This window comes from Bos taurus, chromosome 29 (assembly GCF_002263795.3).
Source record: "Bos taurus isolate L1 Dominette 01449 registration number 42190680 breed Hereford chromosome 29, ARS-UCD2.0, whole genome shotgun sequence".
Classification (NCBI taxonomy): Eukaryota; Metazoa; Chordata; class Mammalia; order Artiodactyla; family Bovidae; genus Bos; species Bos taurus.
Genome location: NC_037356.1, coordinates 37,650,937 through 37,666,583, shown reverse-complemented (window position 1 = coordinate 37,666,583; position 15,647 = coordinate 37,650,937). Strand labels below are relative to the sequence as shown.

Genomic DNA, 15,647 nt, shown 5'->3' with positions numbered 1-15,647 from the left:
AAAGAAGAGAGAGGGGAAAGAGCGAGGGTGAGAAAGAGAGAACTGATGACTTCTGATTTCTTGGGTCCAGTCACTGAGATCTTTCTATCTGCTCTGGTTCCTATGTACATGATTTCCAGTGTCCTTCTGAAAAGTCTCCCCTTTCCTTGAAACCAGCTGGAGTTGAGCTCCTCTCACTTGTGGTTCAAACTTGGTTCTAGATCCTCCCTGATTATGACGCACCTGCCAGATCCAAAAAGAGGCACCCATTTGTTTTAGCACCATTAAGAGTGAAACATTTTATTCTTTACTGAGAATAGAGTTTGCAGAGCACCAAACACAGTTCACCAGCATCGCTGGGCAGGAGTGCCCTAGTGTGAGTGAGTGTGTGTTAGGAGCAGCCTGATTGATTCCTGAACGAGTCCAAGCATTTACACTGCCAGAGCCAGGCCAATCCTGTCATTTCTTCGATCAAAAACTGAGAAGTACTGTCTCAGGAAGACGCCACCCAGGATCCAGGTCTCTGGAGAGCTAGTTTCTGTGCCCCCATGAAAGATGCTAAGGCAGAAGTTTTGAGCCTTGGGGAGTTAGAGAGACATACCAGTCAGCCTGTGTGCTTACTGCGACTCCCTCCTCAATATCCAGACCTGGCATACTTCTTGGTTTTATTTCCCTCTTTTGGTAAGTATCAGGTGATTTTCTCAGCAGCTGGGGATATGAGGGTTCATCCAAAACCAAAAAGGGCCATGACATGTGGTTGCAATATGGCAGGAGTGTGGGGAGGGGAGGATTGGGAGTTTGGAATGATCAGATGCAAAGTAATATACAGAAGAATGATAAGCAACAAAGTCCTACTTCTAGAGCAAGGAACTGTATTCAATATTTATTGACTAACTAATGAAAAAGAATATATATATTTGTATATGTACAGCTAAATCACTTAGCTGTGCAGCAGAACTTAAGGCAACGCTGAAGATCAGCTATACTGCAATACAGTTTTTTAAGAAAAGAAGAAGAGAGTTTCTCCTAGTTCTCCTCATATTGTTTCTTTCCTTCTGACCCGTGCTCCTTGTTTTCTCTGCAGAGAATGTCTGTTCTCCTGCGTCCCCAAAACTGGTTCTTTTTAACTTTTAATTTTGTTTTGGAGTATAGCTAACTAACGGTATTTGAAGTTTCAGGTGGACAGTAAAGGGACTCAGTCATACATACACATGTATCCTTGTCCCAGAGACACCCCTCCCATCCAGGCTGCCACCTTAGATTGAGCAGTGTTCCCTGTGCTATACAGTAGCTCACTGTTGGTTATACATGTTAAATACATTCAAAGCAGCGCTCACAACACATTCTTTAAGCCTTTGCTCAGCCCCTCTGAAAAGCCTGTTTGGACCCACATTCAGCCTTTGGCCACTCCAGGCTTGGCTGGGTGACTTATTCTGGTCTCCATCCCCACCCGTTGGTCCATAGTCCTCAACACCCCTAATAAGTCCCAGGGTCCCTTTGCAGAGCACTGTGGGGTGCCATTTGCATGGAACCCAGGGCAGATTTGCCTAGACCCAAGCAGACCTCCCTATGGTGCCATGAGTCAGGGGTTTTAGAATTACTGCAATTCCCTCTCTTCCTCAAAGCCTTCTTTGAGCCCAACAGCCTGCTCTGAACTCCCACAGGGAGCTGACGTGAAGCCTCCACCCTGTGTCAGGGCTGAGCAGTCACTGTGTACCCTTTAATCACCTTAGCATCCAACCTCCCCATAGAGGGGTCAGGTAGCCTGACTCACAGAGGGGAAACTGGGACTTAGCAAGGGGAAGTTGCAGTCAAGGTCTAAGGTAGCCATGTAATTTATTGTAACCGGGACAATTTCAATAAGGAAAGGGAGACTGTTAATCATTATGGTGGGAGCACACAGGGACTGCCACCAGCCAACCCCCCTTGTCACATGTCCTATTTTAGGGATCCCTAGAGCTGACTTTCTGAGTTCCTGCATCTGAGGGGTCTAGTTGAACTGAAGATCTATGAGAGCAGAGGCCCTTAGTGTTTCCCCTCTCCTTGTGACTCCCACTATGTCATCATGGAGTGGTGTCTCCACATTTATTTCAGGAGGATGGATGTCCCAGACTGTCCTCTACTCTCAAGTGGTTGATTTTGTGGAGGTGCTGGCCTAGCCATAGTGGATCAGCAGCATCTGCAATGGTGTGGTTTGGCCTGCAGAGGGTGCCCTCCTCCCAGCAGTAGCCCAAGAGTTCCTGCAAACCCCAATTTAGAGAACAAACCCTCAGGGATGGCCCCTCACCTTGGTGATGTAGGCTTGAGGGGGCAGTGGATAGTCAATGCCATTGATGTTGAAGATGACAGGAGGCAGGGTCTTGACGGCATCACATGAAACCACATACTGTTAGAGAGAAGGAGACAGGTTGGCCCAGAGGATCCTTATTATGTGGGGAGACTGGAAGTGACCCTGTAGCATGACCCTTTACCTCCGAACCCTGGTGCCTGGCGTTCATGAGCTTGTGGATGTTGGTGATCAGTCTTGTTGGGCCATGGATCATTGATGTCCTGGTGTCCAAAAGGGCCTGACATCCACGAGAACAAGCAGTAACATTCCCGTTCATGCTGATGCTGAGAGACAGTAGGACAAAGCGGGCATCAGGGTCATACAGAAAGCTCCTTCACAGCTGCCCCCTCCCTGACTGTCTCCTGACCAGAGCTTCATCTCTTGCCCTGACTTTTCCTTTGCTCTTATCACAGCACCTTCCTTGACATGCGTGAATGCAGCACTTGAATACACCAGGCTCTTTAATACCTTGACACATGCTTCCTTCCTAGAAGAGCCCCCTCCCCTCTGACTAGCTAATTTCTCCTCATCTTCCAGATTCCAGCTTAACTGTCATGGTTCCAGGGAAGTCTTTCCCCCAGTGTATATCAGTCTCCTGTCTTCATCACTATCTGTAGACCCTTCCTCATGTCTAGTATGTACCAAAGTGACAATTCACTCTGTGTGTGTGTCATTTCTTGTACATTTGCCTTCTTAGATGTGAGGACGAGTTTTATTCTCATCACATCCCTAAAGTGCCTGGCACACAGTGGATGCACAATGCTTGTCTGTTGAATGAGTGAATGAAGACTGTGAAAATAATGAATGAAGACCATCCAGAGAGGTATATCTGATGTCTCACCAACAATGGGACAAACACACAGTAAAGATGGAGGTTCCTGCGGCAGCAGATTCTCATAGGGGTGGGGGAGACCTGCTGCCCTGGGAGGGGATGTCTCTGAGCAGCAACCCCTCACTGGGCTCAGACCCTGAGACCCTGACCAGGTGATACCTAACTAGACACAGAACCTCAATGGACCAGTAAGCTTTTATCTGAGGGTCAAACACAGAATCTCATCAATGATTACCTCTTCTTTTCAAGCCACTCTTGGATCCCACCTTCCTGATTCTCTCAGTTATAACCCCTGCCCCATGTGTGCCTAGGGACGTGGGGTGTCTCTTTTTATGAGTCGCTTTTGGGTCCCAAGACTGTGGCCAACCTCTCTCCACTGCTGGCTAGCTTCTCCCTAAGGAGACCAGTTTTCCCCATTTCTTCAGGACTTTCCCTGTTTTTAACCTGACATTTATCTGTACTAACTTCCTTGGTCCCATGTAGCCCTCGACAGTTGGTCATGTTATCACAGCTCTGTTCAGGCTGAGGAAATTTTCCCTGATCCTCTTTTCATCACACTGTAAAGTCCTATAACCATGCTCCCCACCTCACACTCAGGGGTGCAGTCCTCCCACAGCGCACAGGCCTCTCTGGACCCTGTGATGGACCCTGTTCAGAGCCCTGGGCAGGAGGCCTGGAGTGATTATGAACCCATGGGTGATTTGTGTATCTTTGTGTTTCTGTGTTTATGTGTATTCATATGTGGCTCTGTGTGTGTACTTGTGTGTCTCTGGCTGGTTATGCATCTTTATATGTGCCTACTAGTGTCTTTGTATGTGTGCCTGTGTGTCTGTCTGTGTCGTAGTGGTTGGTGTGTATGTCGGTTAATTGTGTGTCTGGTAGTGCATTTGTGTGTTTGTCTGTGTCCATGTACAGATATGGGAGCATCACTTGGGGTGATCCTCAGAGTGAGAGGCTTACCGGTTCATGCTTATCTGCCAGTAGCGAGTTTGGGACACTGGTATCCAGTTGAGCTCTCCCTTGTAGTAGCGGTGGTCCACTCCACCAAACATCACCACACTGCCCTCCGGCTTGCATCTATAGAGATGGGGCGGGGATCCTTTGAGGACAGTAACAACAGCACTGTCTGAGAGTTGTGCTTGTCCACCCATCAAGGCCCTAATAAGGCCCCATGTACAGATGCAGAAATCGAGTCTAGGAGCAATTGAGAACCAGACTGAGGTTGGTCGCTGGCTAATGAGTGGCACAGAGGAGGTTAGAACCTGGGCCACCTAGCAGGTCTCTATCCACTCAGTCTTCAGAAGAGGCCCTGGACCTCCTGCGACCTGAGTGGTCAGATACTCTCAGAGGGCAGTGTGCTGAAGGCTTTTGGCTTCCCCCTTGTACAGTCTGTATTTTTTCAGAAAAACCAAGGCCTGAAAAGACCAAGGGTGTGGCTTCAAGTCATTCAGGGTTGGCTTCACTGGCCTGTGACCTGTGCTGTCCATTGGGCCCCACACTCAGCAGGGCCCCCACCTCTGCTCTCCCTGTCTTGAAATTCCCAATAGTTGTTGAAAAAGAAATCCCACACTTTTGTTTTGGGTCCCACTCTTTCATTTTGCACTGACTCCTGAAAATTGTTTAGCTGGTCCTGGGTGCCCAGTGAAATGTTCATGAGGAAGGAAAGATTTCCACCATCCCTCTCTTTCCTTCCATGTCAAATTCATCAGCAAATCCTGTTGCCTTTTCTTCCAACTTGTATCCTGACACCTTGCATTAGTTTTCCTTTTCGCTCACCCCCTACTCCAAGCCCCAGCTCTTGCATCCAGGAGCCTGATTGTATACCAATAAAACTTTATTTATAAATAAATAAATTTATTTTTTTCACCCCAGTGGTGAACCCAGGTGGGGCCCTGGGGCCATAGTTTTCCTGGGTTAGATCATCTCTCAGCATACTTCTGTATCAATTGTTGCATAATTTTCATACAAATGAAAGCATCTTATAACTAATTTGGAGAGGGACTGTCCAGCTCAGACTTACGTGTTCAAGTAGAAGGCAAAGACAGGCTCAGAAAAGGCACCTTGCGACCACAAGTTGTCAAAGATGGGGATGATACCTTTGATGCTGATGGAGGGGTAGGTCAAGCCCAGGACGCCATCAAAGGGTGCACCATCAAACCCATATTCCTCCTGGCTTAGGCCAAACGACTGTTTAAGGCTAACAAGGTTCCCGATCTGTGGGCGAGAAGAGTGTTCCCACATAAAGTTTTGTTAAGTGGGTCTAGGCTTGGGCTGAGGAAGAGATGCCATTAGCACTGCAGAGATCTGAGGTCTTTGTGTGTCCTCGGTAGACCTCAGATTTTTAGACCTAGCCTGGAGGGGAATTTGGGTTCCATTTATGTGGTCTGTGGATTTAGACAGGGTACTCAGGGCTGGTGCACTGGCATGATTCTGAGGGATGGGATGGGGAGTGGGTCTCAGGTTGGGGAACACAGGAACACCCATGACTGATTCATGTCAATGTATGGCAAAAACCATTACAATACTGTAAAGTAATTAGCCTCCAATTAAAATAAATAAATAAAATAAAATATCTGCTCCTGTGAAAAACACCATCTGAGTGAGTCAAATTGGCCTCATGCCTTCTTGTACAGGTGGGGCAACTGAGTCTGGCCAGGACCCAGTGGTGTCCCCTTGTGGACAAAATGAGTAAAGAGCAGGAGAGCCTTCTCTGGCATCTCTCTGAACTGATGACAGAAATGGAGTAAATTGATGGTAATGTATTTTGGATTCTGCATCTGCCCAGAAAGACAGAAGTCTATTATACAATGTTTCTGGCAGGGTTCTTATGAAATTACTGCCTGGGAAATACCCTTTTGGGGGTATATGTGTGTTTGTGTGAGTGTGTATGAGAGAGAGAGAGAAAGAGAAAGGTGAACTACTCAGGCACTAGGGGGAAGGAGGCTATAGGTTTTATTAGACTCCCAAAGGCCCCATACGTTAAGAACACACTTAGGCCCACCTACATCTCTGGCCTCCTGATTATCCACCCTGCATACCTGAAGTGCTTGACTGCACCCAGGGTCCCCAGATCAGTTTTATCCTTTCCCCAAATACCCACCACCAGCTTCAGTTCTGACAAGCCAGCCCAGCTCCACCGCTTACCACACCTGTGACCTCAGCAAGCCCTTGCTGTCTGCATCTGTTTCCTCATCTGTATCATTAGCTAGTCAACGCACCTGCTGTGTGGGGTTGTTGCAGGTTTAAACAAGTTATTACCACGAAAGTGCCTGGCACAGTCTGAGAATATAAAAGTTGGTGCTTTTTCCCCCCTCTTCTGGCTCCCAGCAAAATGAACCCTGAGCTGCTCATGGGCAGAGGAGCTGCAAGTCCACAGCCCAAGCCCCTCTCTGTGTTAGCTAATCCATTTGTTTGTGTGTCACTATGGAAACTGTCTCCCCAGGGACAGGATCCTGTGGGTAAGAGGCCAATATCTATGGGAGTTAGGGTAGGATGGTCCTGCCAGCTTGTCCTGTATCTGTTTTGTAAGCAGTGGTCACTCCATAGTCAGTCCTGACTCAGCTTTTGTTTCCACATTACCCGAACGGTGTCAGAGCCAAGAAATCCCTGAATTATCCCAGGTCCATAGGAGATGCTAATAGGCTGGTGTGTTTGCCCGAAGCTGGAAGAATTGTGAAGATTGAAGGTTTTGTGTGTATCTGCAGACACAAGAGATGAGTGTCAGTCAGGTGCCAAGGGTGGAGAGGGAGATTCAGGGTGGAGAGAAGGGTGGAGAAGGGTGGAGAGGGCAAGTAAAAGATGGGTTGATTTGAGGGGGGGCAGTGTTTGTACTCACAACAGGCTGGACTGACACAGCTGATGGAAGGCACCCACAAGTCAGCTGAGCCTGTGTCAAAGACGACCCGGAACTCCTGAGGGGGTGTTCCAATGGTGATATTACCCACGTAGGCCATCTATGGGGACCAGGAAGGGTAGGTTAGTGCAGATCTGGCTCCCCTCGATTTCCACACTTCTGCCTCCCTCTGGGTGTCACATGTCTCCTGAGATCACTTTCCAATCACCATGCAGCTCACAGCCTTTGTTCTCAGAGGTGCCTGCATTTGATACTTTTTCCTGCACTATGTGATATGCGGGATATTCACTCTATGACCAGGGGTTGAAAAATTACCTCCTGCATTCGAAGCCCAGAGTCATAAGCAATGGACCTCCAAGGAAGTCCTGATGCCTTCATTTGAGAAGCTCTCTAGTCTCCTCTTCAAACCCAGTCTGAGCACACCCTTCTCCAGGAGGTCCTCCTTGATCAATCCCAGCCACTCCCTCTAAACTCAGACAACATCCAATCAACACCACACAGGTGACCCTTTCATTTGACATATATTTACTCTTTGCCTTTCTCTCAGGCTAGCCTGCACAATTTTGAAGACAAAACATACCCTTTTTTCTAATCTAATAACAATAACCACAGTGTTAGATTCTTATGGCCTTATGCAGAATAAGGATTCAGTAACTTTTTCCTGCTGTTATTCTTGCATCTGTGGAAGCTGAATTCCTCTGCCTGGGGATGCACACTTGCTTTGCAGTTGGCTTTATCTTTTGACTGGAGATGGCTCACCCTTCATCTGTAACTGAGTGGTTCACTTAGTTCAGAAGGAACAATCTCCCTCAAACTTATGACACATCTTTGACACAGAAATGGGTGTTTACCTGCCACCTGGTCATTGCTGGGCCCAGTCACCACAGACCAAGAGTTGTGGATGAGAGTGCCTTCTCCTCTGGAATGGGGTCCCTGTGCCTCAGTGTTTCTGACTCCTGCAGGAGCCCCAGCCCCAACATCCCACCTGCTACTTCCGGAAGAACCACAGTGCTAGGCCAGAGCACCAGGGGGCGCTGTGAGAGCCATCCTCCCAATAAACTCACATCCAGATAGTTCTTAAGGGGGTGAATAGTTATTTTGGAGTCTCTCTTGGACAGTCTGTAAGCTCGTTCCTCCAGGAAATTGTTCAGCAAGTTTTTTTCCCTCAGGGTTTCTCGCAAGGTCTTCATTTTCCTTAGAGGCAAACTTTCACGGAGGATTAGGAAAAGAAACAGAGAAGATACAATTAGCTATCCTTGTTAAGGTATAACTGTCATTGTAATACACTGTGTATTTTCCAAGCGTTTTTATGAGTGTCACCGTATCATCGGAATGCCATGCAAACACCATGGCAAGGACGTAGGTTTGAATACAGGTTCTGTTGTGTAACATTGGGTAAGACCATTTGGATTCTCAGCTTACCCCTGGGTAAAAAGGTGGAATTTAATGATCCCCCGCCATATAGAAAATTTGGGAGATAAGTGAAGTGATGGATATCATGTATCTGATACATCTTAAATCTCAATAATGACAACCATTAGTATTGCCATTGCCATCCCTCTATATCCTTCTCAAGGAAGCTCAGGGAGGAAGGTTCTAGAAGAGAACCATTATCTTATTTGTACAGGGAAGAAATCTGAAATTCAAGTAGTTTGTCACTTGGATGTAGTCACACTGTTTGTGAGATGTAAAATAACAAAGAAGTAGCTCTCCCTATCTTCCTCCAATAGAAATGGAACAGAGAATTGAGAGAAGAATCTGGGAGATAGGAAACAAATTAGGGAAATTAAGAGGCTAAAGAAGCAAGGATGAGTCAAAACTGAAACATTAAAAGAAGGAAAAACAACATGGAGAGATGTGAAAGATTGTTGCTGAATTAAAAGATGGCCGGGATTCTTGGCCTCCAGAGGAGAAGAATTCAATCCGGGGCCAGATATGAGGTTTGATCACTCAGAGCTTTGTGTAATAAGGTTTTATTAAAGTATAAAGGAGACAGGGAAAGCTTCTGACATAGGCATCAGAAGAGGGCAGAAAGAGTACCCCCCTGCTAGTCTTCAGCTGGATGTTGTATAGTCACTGCTGCTAAGTCACTTCAGTCATGTCCAACTCTGTGAGACCCCATAGATGGCAGCCCACCAGGCTCTGCCATCCCTGGGATTCTCCAGGCAAGAACACTGGAGTGGGTTGCCATTTCCTTCTCCAGTGCGTGAAAGTGAAAAGTAAAGTGAAGTCACTCAGTCGTGTCTGACTCTTCGAGACCCCCTGGACTGCAGCCTACCAGGCTCCTCCGTCCATGGGATTTTCCAGGCAAGAGTACTGGAGTGGGTTGCCATTGCCTTCTCCACTAGCAGTCGGTTAATGAAAGAAAGGAATATCTTAAAACTCAGAATGGCACCAGGCCCCTCACCCATAAGATGAATTTTGGGATAATCTTGGCATCAAATGTTCATCCTGGGCCATAAAATGATTAACTTGAGTCTTGTAGCACAGATTACCATACAAATAGTTTTATTTACATAGATTAGGAGAACAATATCTGAGTATAACATGCTGGTTCGTCAAGTAGGTTCTAAGCCATGAGGCGGAACCGACTTGAAGACAGAGTTTGGGGTAAATGCATAGCACATTAGCATAGCTTAAGTCAAACATGTCCATAAGAAAAATGCATTGGTTATCTCAATGTTTGAGAATAGTTAACTTTAGGTAAAACCAAGTGTCATTATGGCAACACAGTATTTTAAGAGAAACCTCCTTTTAAATTTGTATAGAGAAAGAAAAATATATCATTAATTGGTTTCCTCCTGCTGCTTGAGAGATAAAAATGTCTGACACTTGCAAGCTATTTTGTCCGTTTGGAGACCCCTGGCCTTCCTGCCTATTATCCTCTCAGATCTGCACTCACAGAGACTTCCAAAGAGATGGAGAGATAAATGAGAGAGAAGCAGAGATGCAGACATAGACATATACACACTGAAGTAGAGAGAGAACAGAGAGGACACCTAGAATAAAATGTAGAAAAATGCTATTCCACAGGACCACACATACATTTGTACAGGTTGCAATTACAAGGAGTCCCATTTTCAGCAGGTCACCACATGATGGTGTTCCAAGAGTTGTGCAACCATGCAAACCTGTACCTTGACCCAGGGACCCACAGTTTCTATAGCAAGGCGCATGCATGCATGCTAAGCCCCTTCAGTCCTGTCCAACTCTATATGACCCAATGGACCACAGCCTGCCAGGCTCCTCTGCCCGTGGGATTCTCCAAGCAAAAATATTGAAGTGGGTTGCCATGTCCTTCTCCAGGGGATCTTCCCGACCCAGGGATCAAACCCGCATCTCTTACATCTCCTATATTTGCAGGGGTCCTTTACCAATAGCACCACCTGGGAAGCCCAAGGCTAAAGAAGCAAGGATAAGTACCTATAGAAAGGTGCTTATCAATAAGTAAGAGTTGAACTTTAAGACTATCAGGGAAATATTCTATTTCTTTCTAACCCAGAAAGGAAGATGATGCCACTTACAGTCCCCATACTTACATGACTATGCACTCTGAGAGGGCCACCAGCCCGAGGAGCACAAGCCACTTCATGCTTCTTTCCTGGCTCCAAGTACTCAGGGAAGCTTTAGTTCCTTAGCACGCAGTGGTGACCAGGAGCTTCTAGTTATATGTGCTCTAACCTGCCCTAATTGTCCGCTTTAGGGCACTAATGGATCTGATAAAAATACAAAGTTCTTGATAAAATTTTTATCTCCATCCTTGTCTTTGGTGAATGATCTTAGAAAATTATCAGAATACAGAGACTTCTACGGTCATCTCTTCCTTGAGGCTTGGCTGGAAAACCAAAATGAAGTGCATGGACATCTAAGGAGTGGAGAAACTTGCCAACTTGGAGAAAATAACTGCTAAGAACACCATAAAAATGAGTACTAGGGGCCATGCTAGACATTCATGATCTCACATGGTCTGCTTTGCCACTTCATGAGGTATGGTTTGCTGTCCTCATTGGAGAGCTGATTGCTAGGAGGAAAAGAGGTCAAATGGAAAAGTGAAGGCTTGAGAGGCAGCCCAAGGACATATGAGTGGCTTTAGGTAGTGGGTCTAATGGCAGAGATCAGGGGCACCTATTATGTCAATCTGCATCAAAGATTTAGGGCAGAGCAGTATTTCAATTGCATGATTTCAGTATTGGAAGAAGTGCCATATGCATCCACAAGATATTTTATATCGTCCAACAAACCTACAAGGAAGACATGTGTGCTGGTGTCTGAGTTAGATGGTGGAAAGTCAAAGTTGATCAAGACACAAGTGGTATTTATCTTAATCAAGCTATCAGTCTAGTTCTCACAAACTCAGGGTCCAGGAGGCAAGAGAAATGATACAAAGCCTAGGCAGCCGTGCTCAACACTGGGCAGCACATGCCTTTCCACTGGGAGCCTCTCCTCCACTTCAGCCATACTGGAAAGTGGGTCAGTTGGCCAAGTTTTCGAGAGAAGTCAGAAGTCTGGATATTTATGTGCAAGTTCATGATTTTAATGTTAGTAACTAATTTTTATCCCCCTCAAACATAGTGGGAGCCAAATCTCCACCACAGTGGGCTGGATTCAGCCTTCAGTCTATGCAGGTTTTATTTCTGGCCTAGAAGTAGAAGTGCAGTGGGGACAGAGAGGGATTTAATTCAAGTTGGTTGATTTAAATGAGACTGAATGTATATTAAACATTTTAGTTTTCTTTCTATTTACAAAGAAAGATCACCAGGGACATATCAATCAATGACCTTAATAATGCCAATTTGCTGAAGATAAATGGATATATGTCTGATGTAAGTCTCCAGTAGGGTCCATGCCATGAAAAATTTTGACTGCCAAACAAAACAAAGAAAAAATAATTTTGAAGTATCTTACCAATCAAAGAAGGCAAAGAAAACCACGCCAGTCTGGGCTCCAACCCAGACTGAGATGAACAGGGCTATCTGTTAAACTGTTACCACAGCCGAAGGAAAGACGATCGTGTTTCCTGGCTCTTCCAGGACTCCCAGGGCCTATTCCTGCATGAGATCTATCCTGGATTGTCCCTTGGATACAACAACAGGGGCCTGGTCTGGACACCAGGTGTGTATACATGGGGCACAATGTCATAACCCTCATTTTTGCAAATTGTTTAAATCCAGTTTTGGTGGTTCAGTCTCTACAGAGGGAATATGATAGCATCTAACAAATGACACACACATTTGCTCTTTAACTCAGCAATTCTATTCCTAGGGATCTACCCAATGACACTTTGGTGAAAACATAAAAAGCCATATGCACAAGCTGTCTACTACACATTGTTTTTAAAAGCAAAATATCAGCAACATACCTGAAGTGACCATCCATGGGGGAATCTGCAACAAGACACAGGTCATCCCAACACCGGGGTATAATGTGGATGAAGGAGTAGTGGAATGGGTGACATTGTCAACTGTGTATTTTGCTTTTTAAAAAAAGAGCGTCCAAAAAAGTTCTTAGAGTTTGTTGCTTCTTATACACATGTATATCTATTTCATTTAGAAAGAGTAAAAGAATTAGCCAAAAACAACTAAAATGTAATTTATTGATGAGGGGTAGGGAATTGAGATTTTTCTTGTTTTATGCTTTGATTTGCAGCCATGAAAATGTGTTACAGAATCAAAAAGTAATCACATGTGTCAAAATTGAGAACAAAGACTAATAAGTCTAATTGTAACAAGTTGGTGATTGGCTGTACATATCAAAACATTGCTTGAGTTGCTGTAAAATTCAAAATTATGACTCTACATGCAGAGTGGAATATCTTCTAAGGACAAAGACAAACAAAAATACTGACCCATACAAAACAAACCAAAAGAAAAACAGAAGCAAAAAACACAAAGAAATCTGAAGCTATATTTAACAACTTATTGTTGGTGATATTGCTTCTCTTATTGTGAAAGTATCATATGTATGTTACAGGTTAAAGTGAGTCAGTAATTAATGCTGATGTTGTTCTGAGGTAAAAATTTCAGTGGTTAGAGAAAAGAGTTTTACATAAAATAAAGAAGCTTAAGCAAAACCCTGCAATTTTAAAACTTGAATTGAAAGAATAAGTTTGTACCATCAATTGCATTCCTTTTTTTTTTTTTAATAAAGAATGTCTATACTTCCTGCTCTGACAACTGAAAACCTTAGAAGCAATGACAGCTTGATAACAATCACTATCTTGAAGTCTAACATGTAGCCTCTAAATGCATTTCCCACCAGAGGATCCATGGATTCTTAAACAGATGGCTGATTTCAGGACTGGGTGCAGAAGTGCACAGTATAATCTTGGGACTCTTGAAGGAGAGGAAAGTTGAAGGACTTCAAAGACCAGTGGGGACTGGACAGAAAGTATAGGAATCCATATGAAGAAGCCAAAATTGGGATAATTTTAGCATTACATCCATTAACTAGAACAAATTAAATGTATAAAAAGTCAGAAATTCAAAATACTAGTAGACAACATCTCATTTGTCACTGTGACAGATTGCTAGGGCACTAACACCATTCTGAGCGCTGAGAAAGAAAATAGTCATCAATATTTATGCCTTTTTATTGGTATGTAGCAGATTCCATGTAACTACAAACAGTTAAAAGAATCTTATTTTTATTGAAGAATTCCAGAAATTAAAACAGAAGGAGTGGTAGAAACAGGAAAGCACTATTTTGCAACATCCTCATGAAACAATGGATCTGGGCAAAGGTCATCAATGGATGCTGAAACCATAAATGAAAGGTAGCTGCTGCTGCTACTTCGCTTCAGTCGTGTCCGACTCTGTGCGACCCCATAGACGGCAGCCAACCAGGCTTCCCCTCCCTGGGATTCTCCAGGCAAGAACACTGGAGTGGATTGCCATTTCCTTCTCCAATGCATGAAAGTGAAAAGTGAAAGTGAAGTCGCTCAGTCGTGTCCGACTCTAGCGACCCCATGGACTGCAGCCCACCAGGCTCCTCCGTCCATGGGATTTTCTAGGAGTGGGGTGCCATTGCCTTAAGGGGAGTATTTAATGGATCCATGAAGCTGGCAACATCAGAAGGCACTGCATTTCAGCATCTCTCAAAGTGAGGCAACTAGAAATAGTGAGACTCTTTAAGTAGCACCATAAGAAATATATATCTGCATATGAAATATTCCAATAAAAATTTTGACCTCAAGTCTAGATCTACCTACCAGTCTCCCAGGAAAAACACAGATAAAGATATAGAGAAGCAATTCTCTAAACCTACATTCCCCCACCTTTTGTCACAAGGGGCTAGTTTCCTGGAAGACAATTTTTTCACAAATGTTGGTAGGGAGATGATTTCGGGATGATTGAAAGATATTTCACTTATTGTGCACTTTATTTCTTTTATTATTACATTGGGATATGTGATGAAATAATTATACAGATCATCATAATGCAGAATCTGTGGGAGCCCTGAGCTTGTTTTCCTGGAATGAGACTGTCCCATCTCTGGCTGATGGGAGAGCGATGGGGAGCAGCTGTAAATACAGAGGAAGCCTCACTCACTGGCCTGCTGCTCACCTCCTGCTCTGCGACCTGGTTCTCCATAGACCAAGGAATGGTATTGGTCCTGGTGCCGGCGTTGTGGATCCCTGCTCTAAACCCAATACTTGGGACATTCTATAAGACAAATCACGCCACTTCCTCCCAGTTTTTTAACAAATAAATGGCTTTAAAATTGGGGAGAGAGACAGTTATTTAGTCTTAAAAGAGAACAATTTAAAAGTGAAACATATGAGTACATTCTTTCAATAAACTGTGAAAAAACATCTGTTTTTAGAGAATCAGGGAAATTTGAACATGGACTGGATCAGTTCAGTTCAGTCAGTCGTGTCCGACTCTTTGCAACCCCATTAATCACAGCATGCCAGGCCTCCCTGTCCATCACCAACTCCTAGAGTTCACTAAGACTCACGTCCATCGAGTCAGTGATGCCATCCAGACCATTTCACCCTCTGTCGTTCCCTTCTCCTCCTGCCCCCAATACCTCCCAGCATGAAAGTCTTTTCCAATGAGTCAACTCTTCGCATGAGGTGGCCAAAGTACTGGAGTTTCAGCTTCAGCATCATTCCTTCCAAAGAAATCCCAGGGCTGATCTCCTTCAGAATGGACTGGTTGGATCTCCTTGCAGTCCAAGGGATTCTCAAGAGTCTTCTCCAACACCACAGTTCAAAAGCATCAATTCTTCAGCACTCAGCTTTCTTCACAGTCCAACTCTCACATCCATACATGACCAATGGAAAAACTATAGCCTTGACTAGACAGACCCTTGTTAGAAAAGTAATGTCTCTGTTTTTCAACATGCTGTCTAGGTTGGTCATAACTTTCCTTCCAAGGAGTAAGCATCTTTTAATTTCATGGCTGCAGTCACCATCTGCAGTGACTTTGGAGCCCAAAAAAAAAAATCTGACACTGTCTCCACTGTTTCCCCATCTATTTCCCATGAAATGATGGGACCAATGCCAAGATCTTAGTTTTTTGAATGGTGAGCTTTAAGCCAACTTTTTCACTCTCCTCCTTCACTTTCATCAAGAGGCTTTTTAGTTCCTCTTCACTTTCTGCCATAAGGGTGGTGTCATCTGCAAATCTGAGGTTATTGATATTTCTCCCGGC

At 44.7% G+C, this 15,647-nt stretch overlaps 1 protein-coding gene across 1 annotated transcript; it reads right to left on the bottom strand.

The window, feature by feature from the left end:
* Positions 1–407: 407 nt before the first annotated feature.
* On the bottom strand, positions 408–10,585 carry PAG12 (pregnancy-associated glycoprotein 12). Its single transcript, NM_176622.1, is given in 9 exon segments — positions 408–557; positions 2,267–2,365; positions 2,451–2,592; positions 4,101–4,217; positions 5,161–5,354; positions 6,720–6,838; positions 6,976–7,093; positions 8,058–8,199; positions 10,533–10,585. Coding segments are annotated over 9 exon segments (1,131 nt in total). The 3' UTR covers positions 408–410.
* Positions 10,586–15,647: the final 5,062 nt, after the last annotated feature.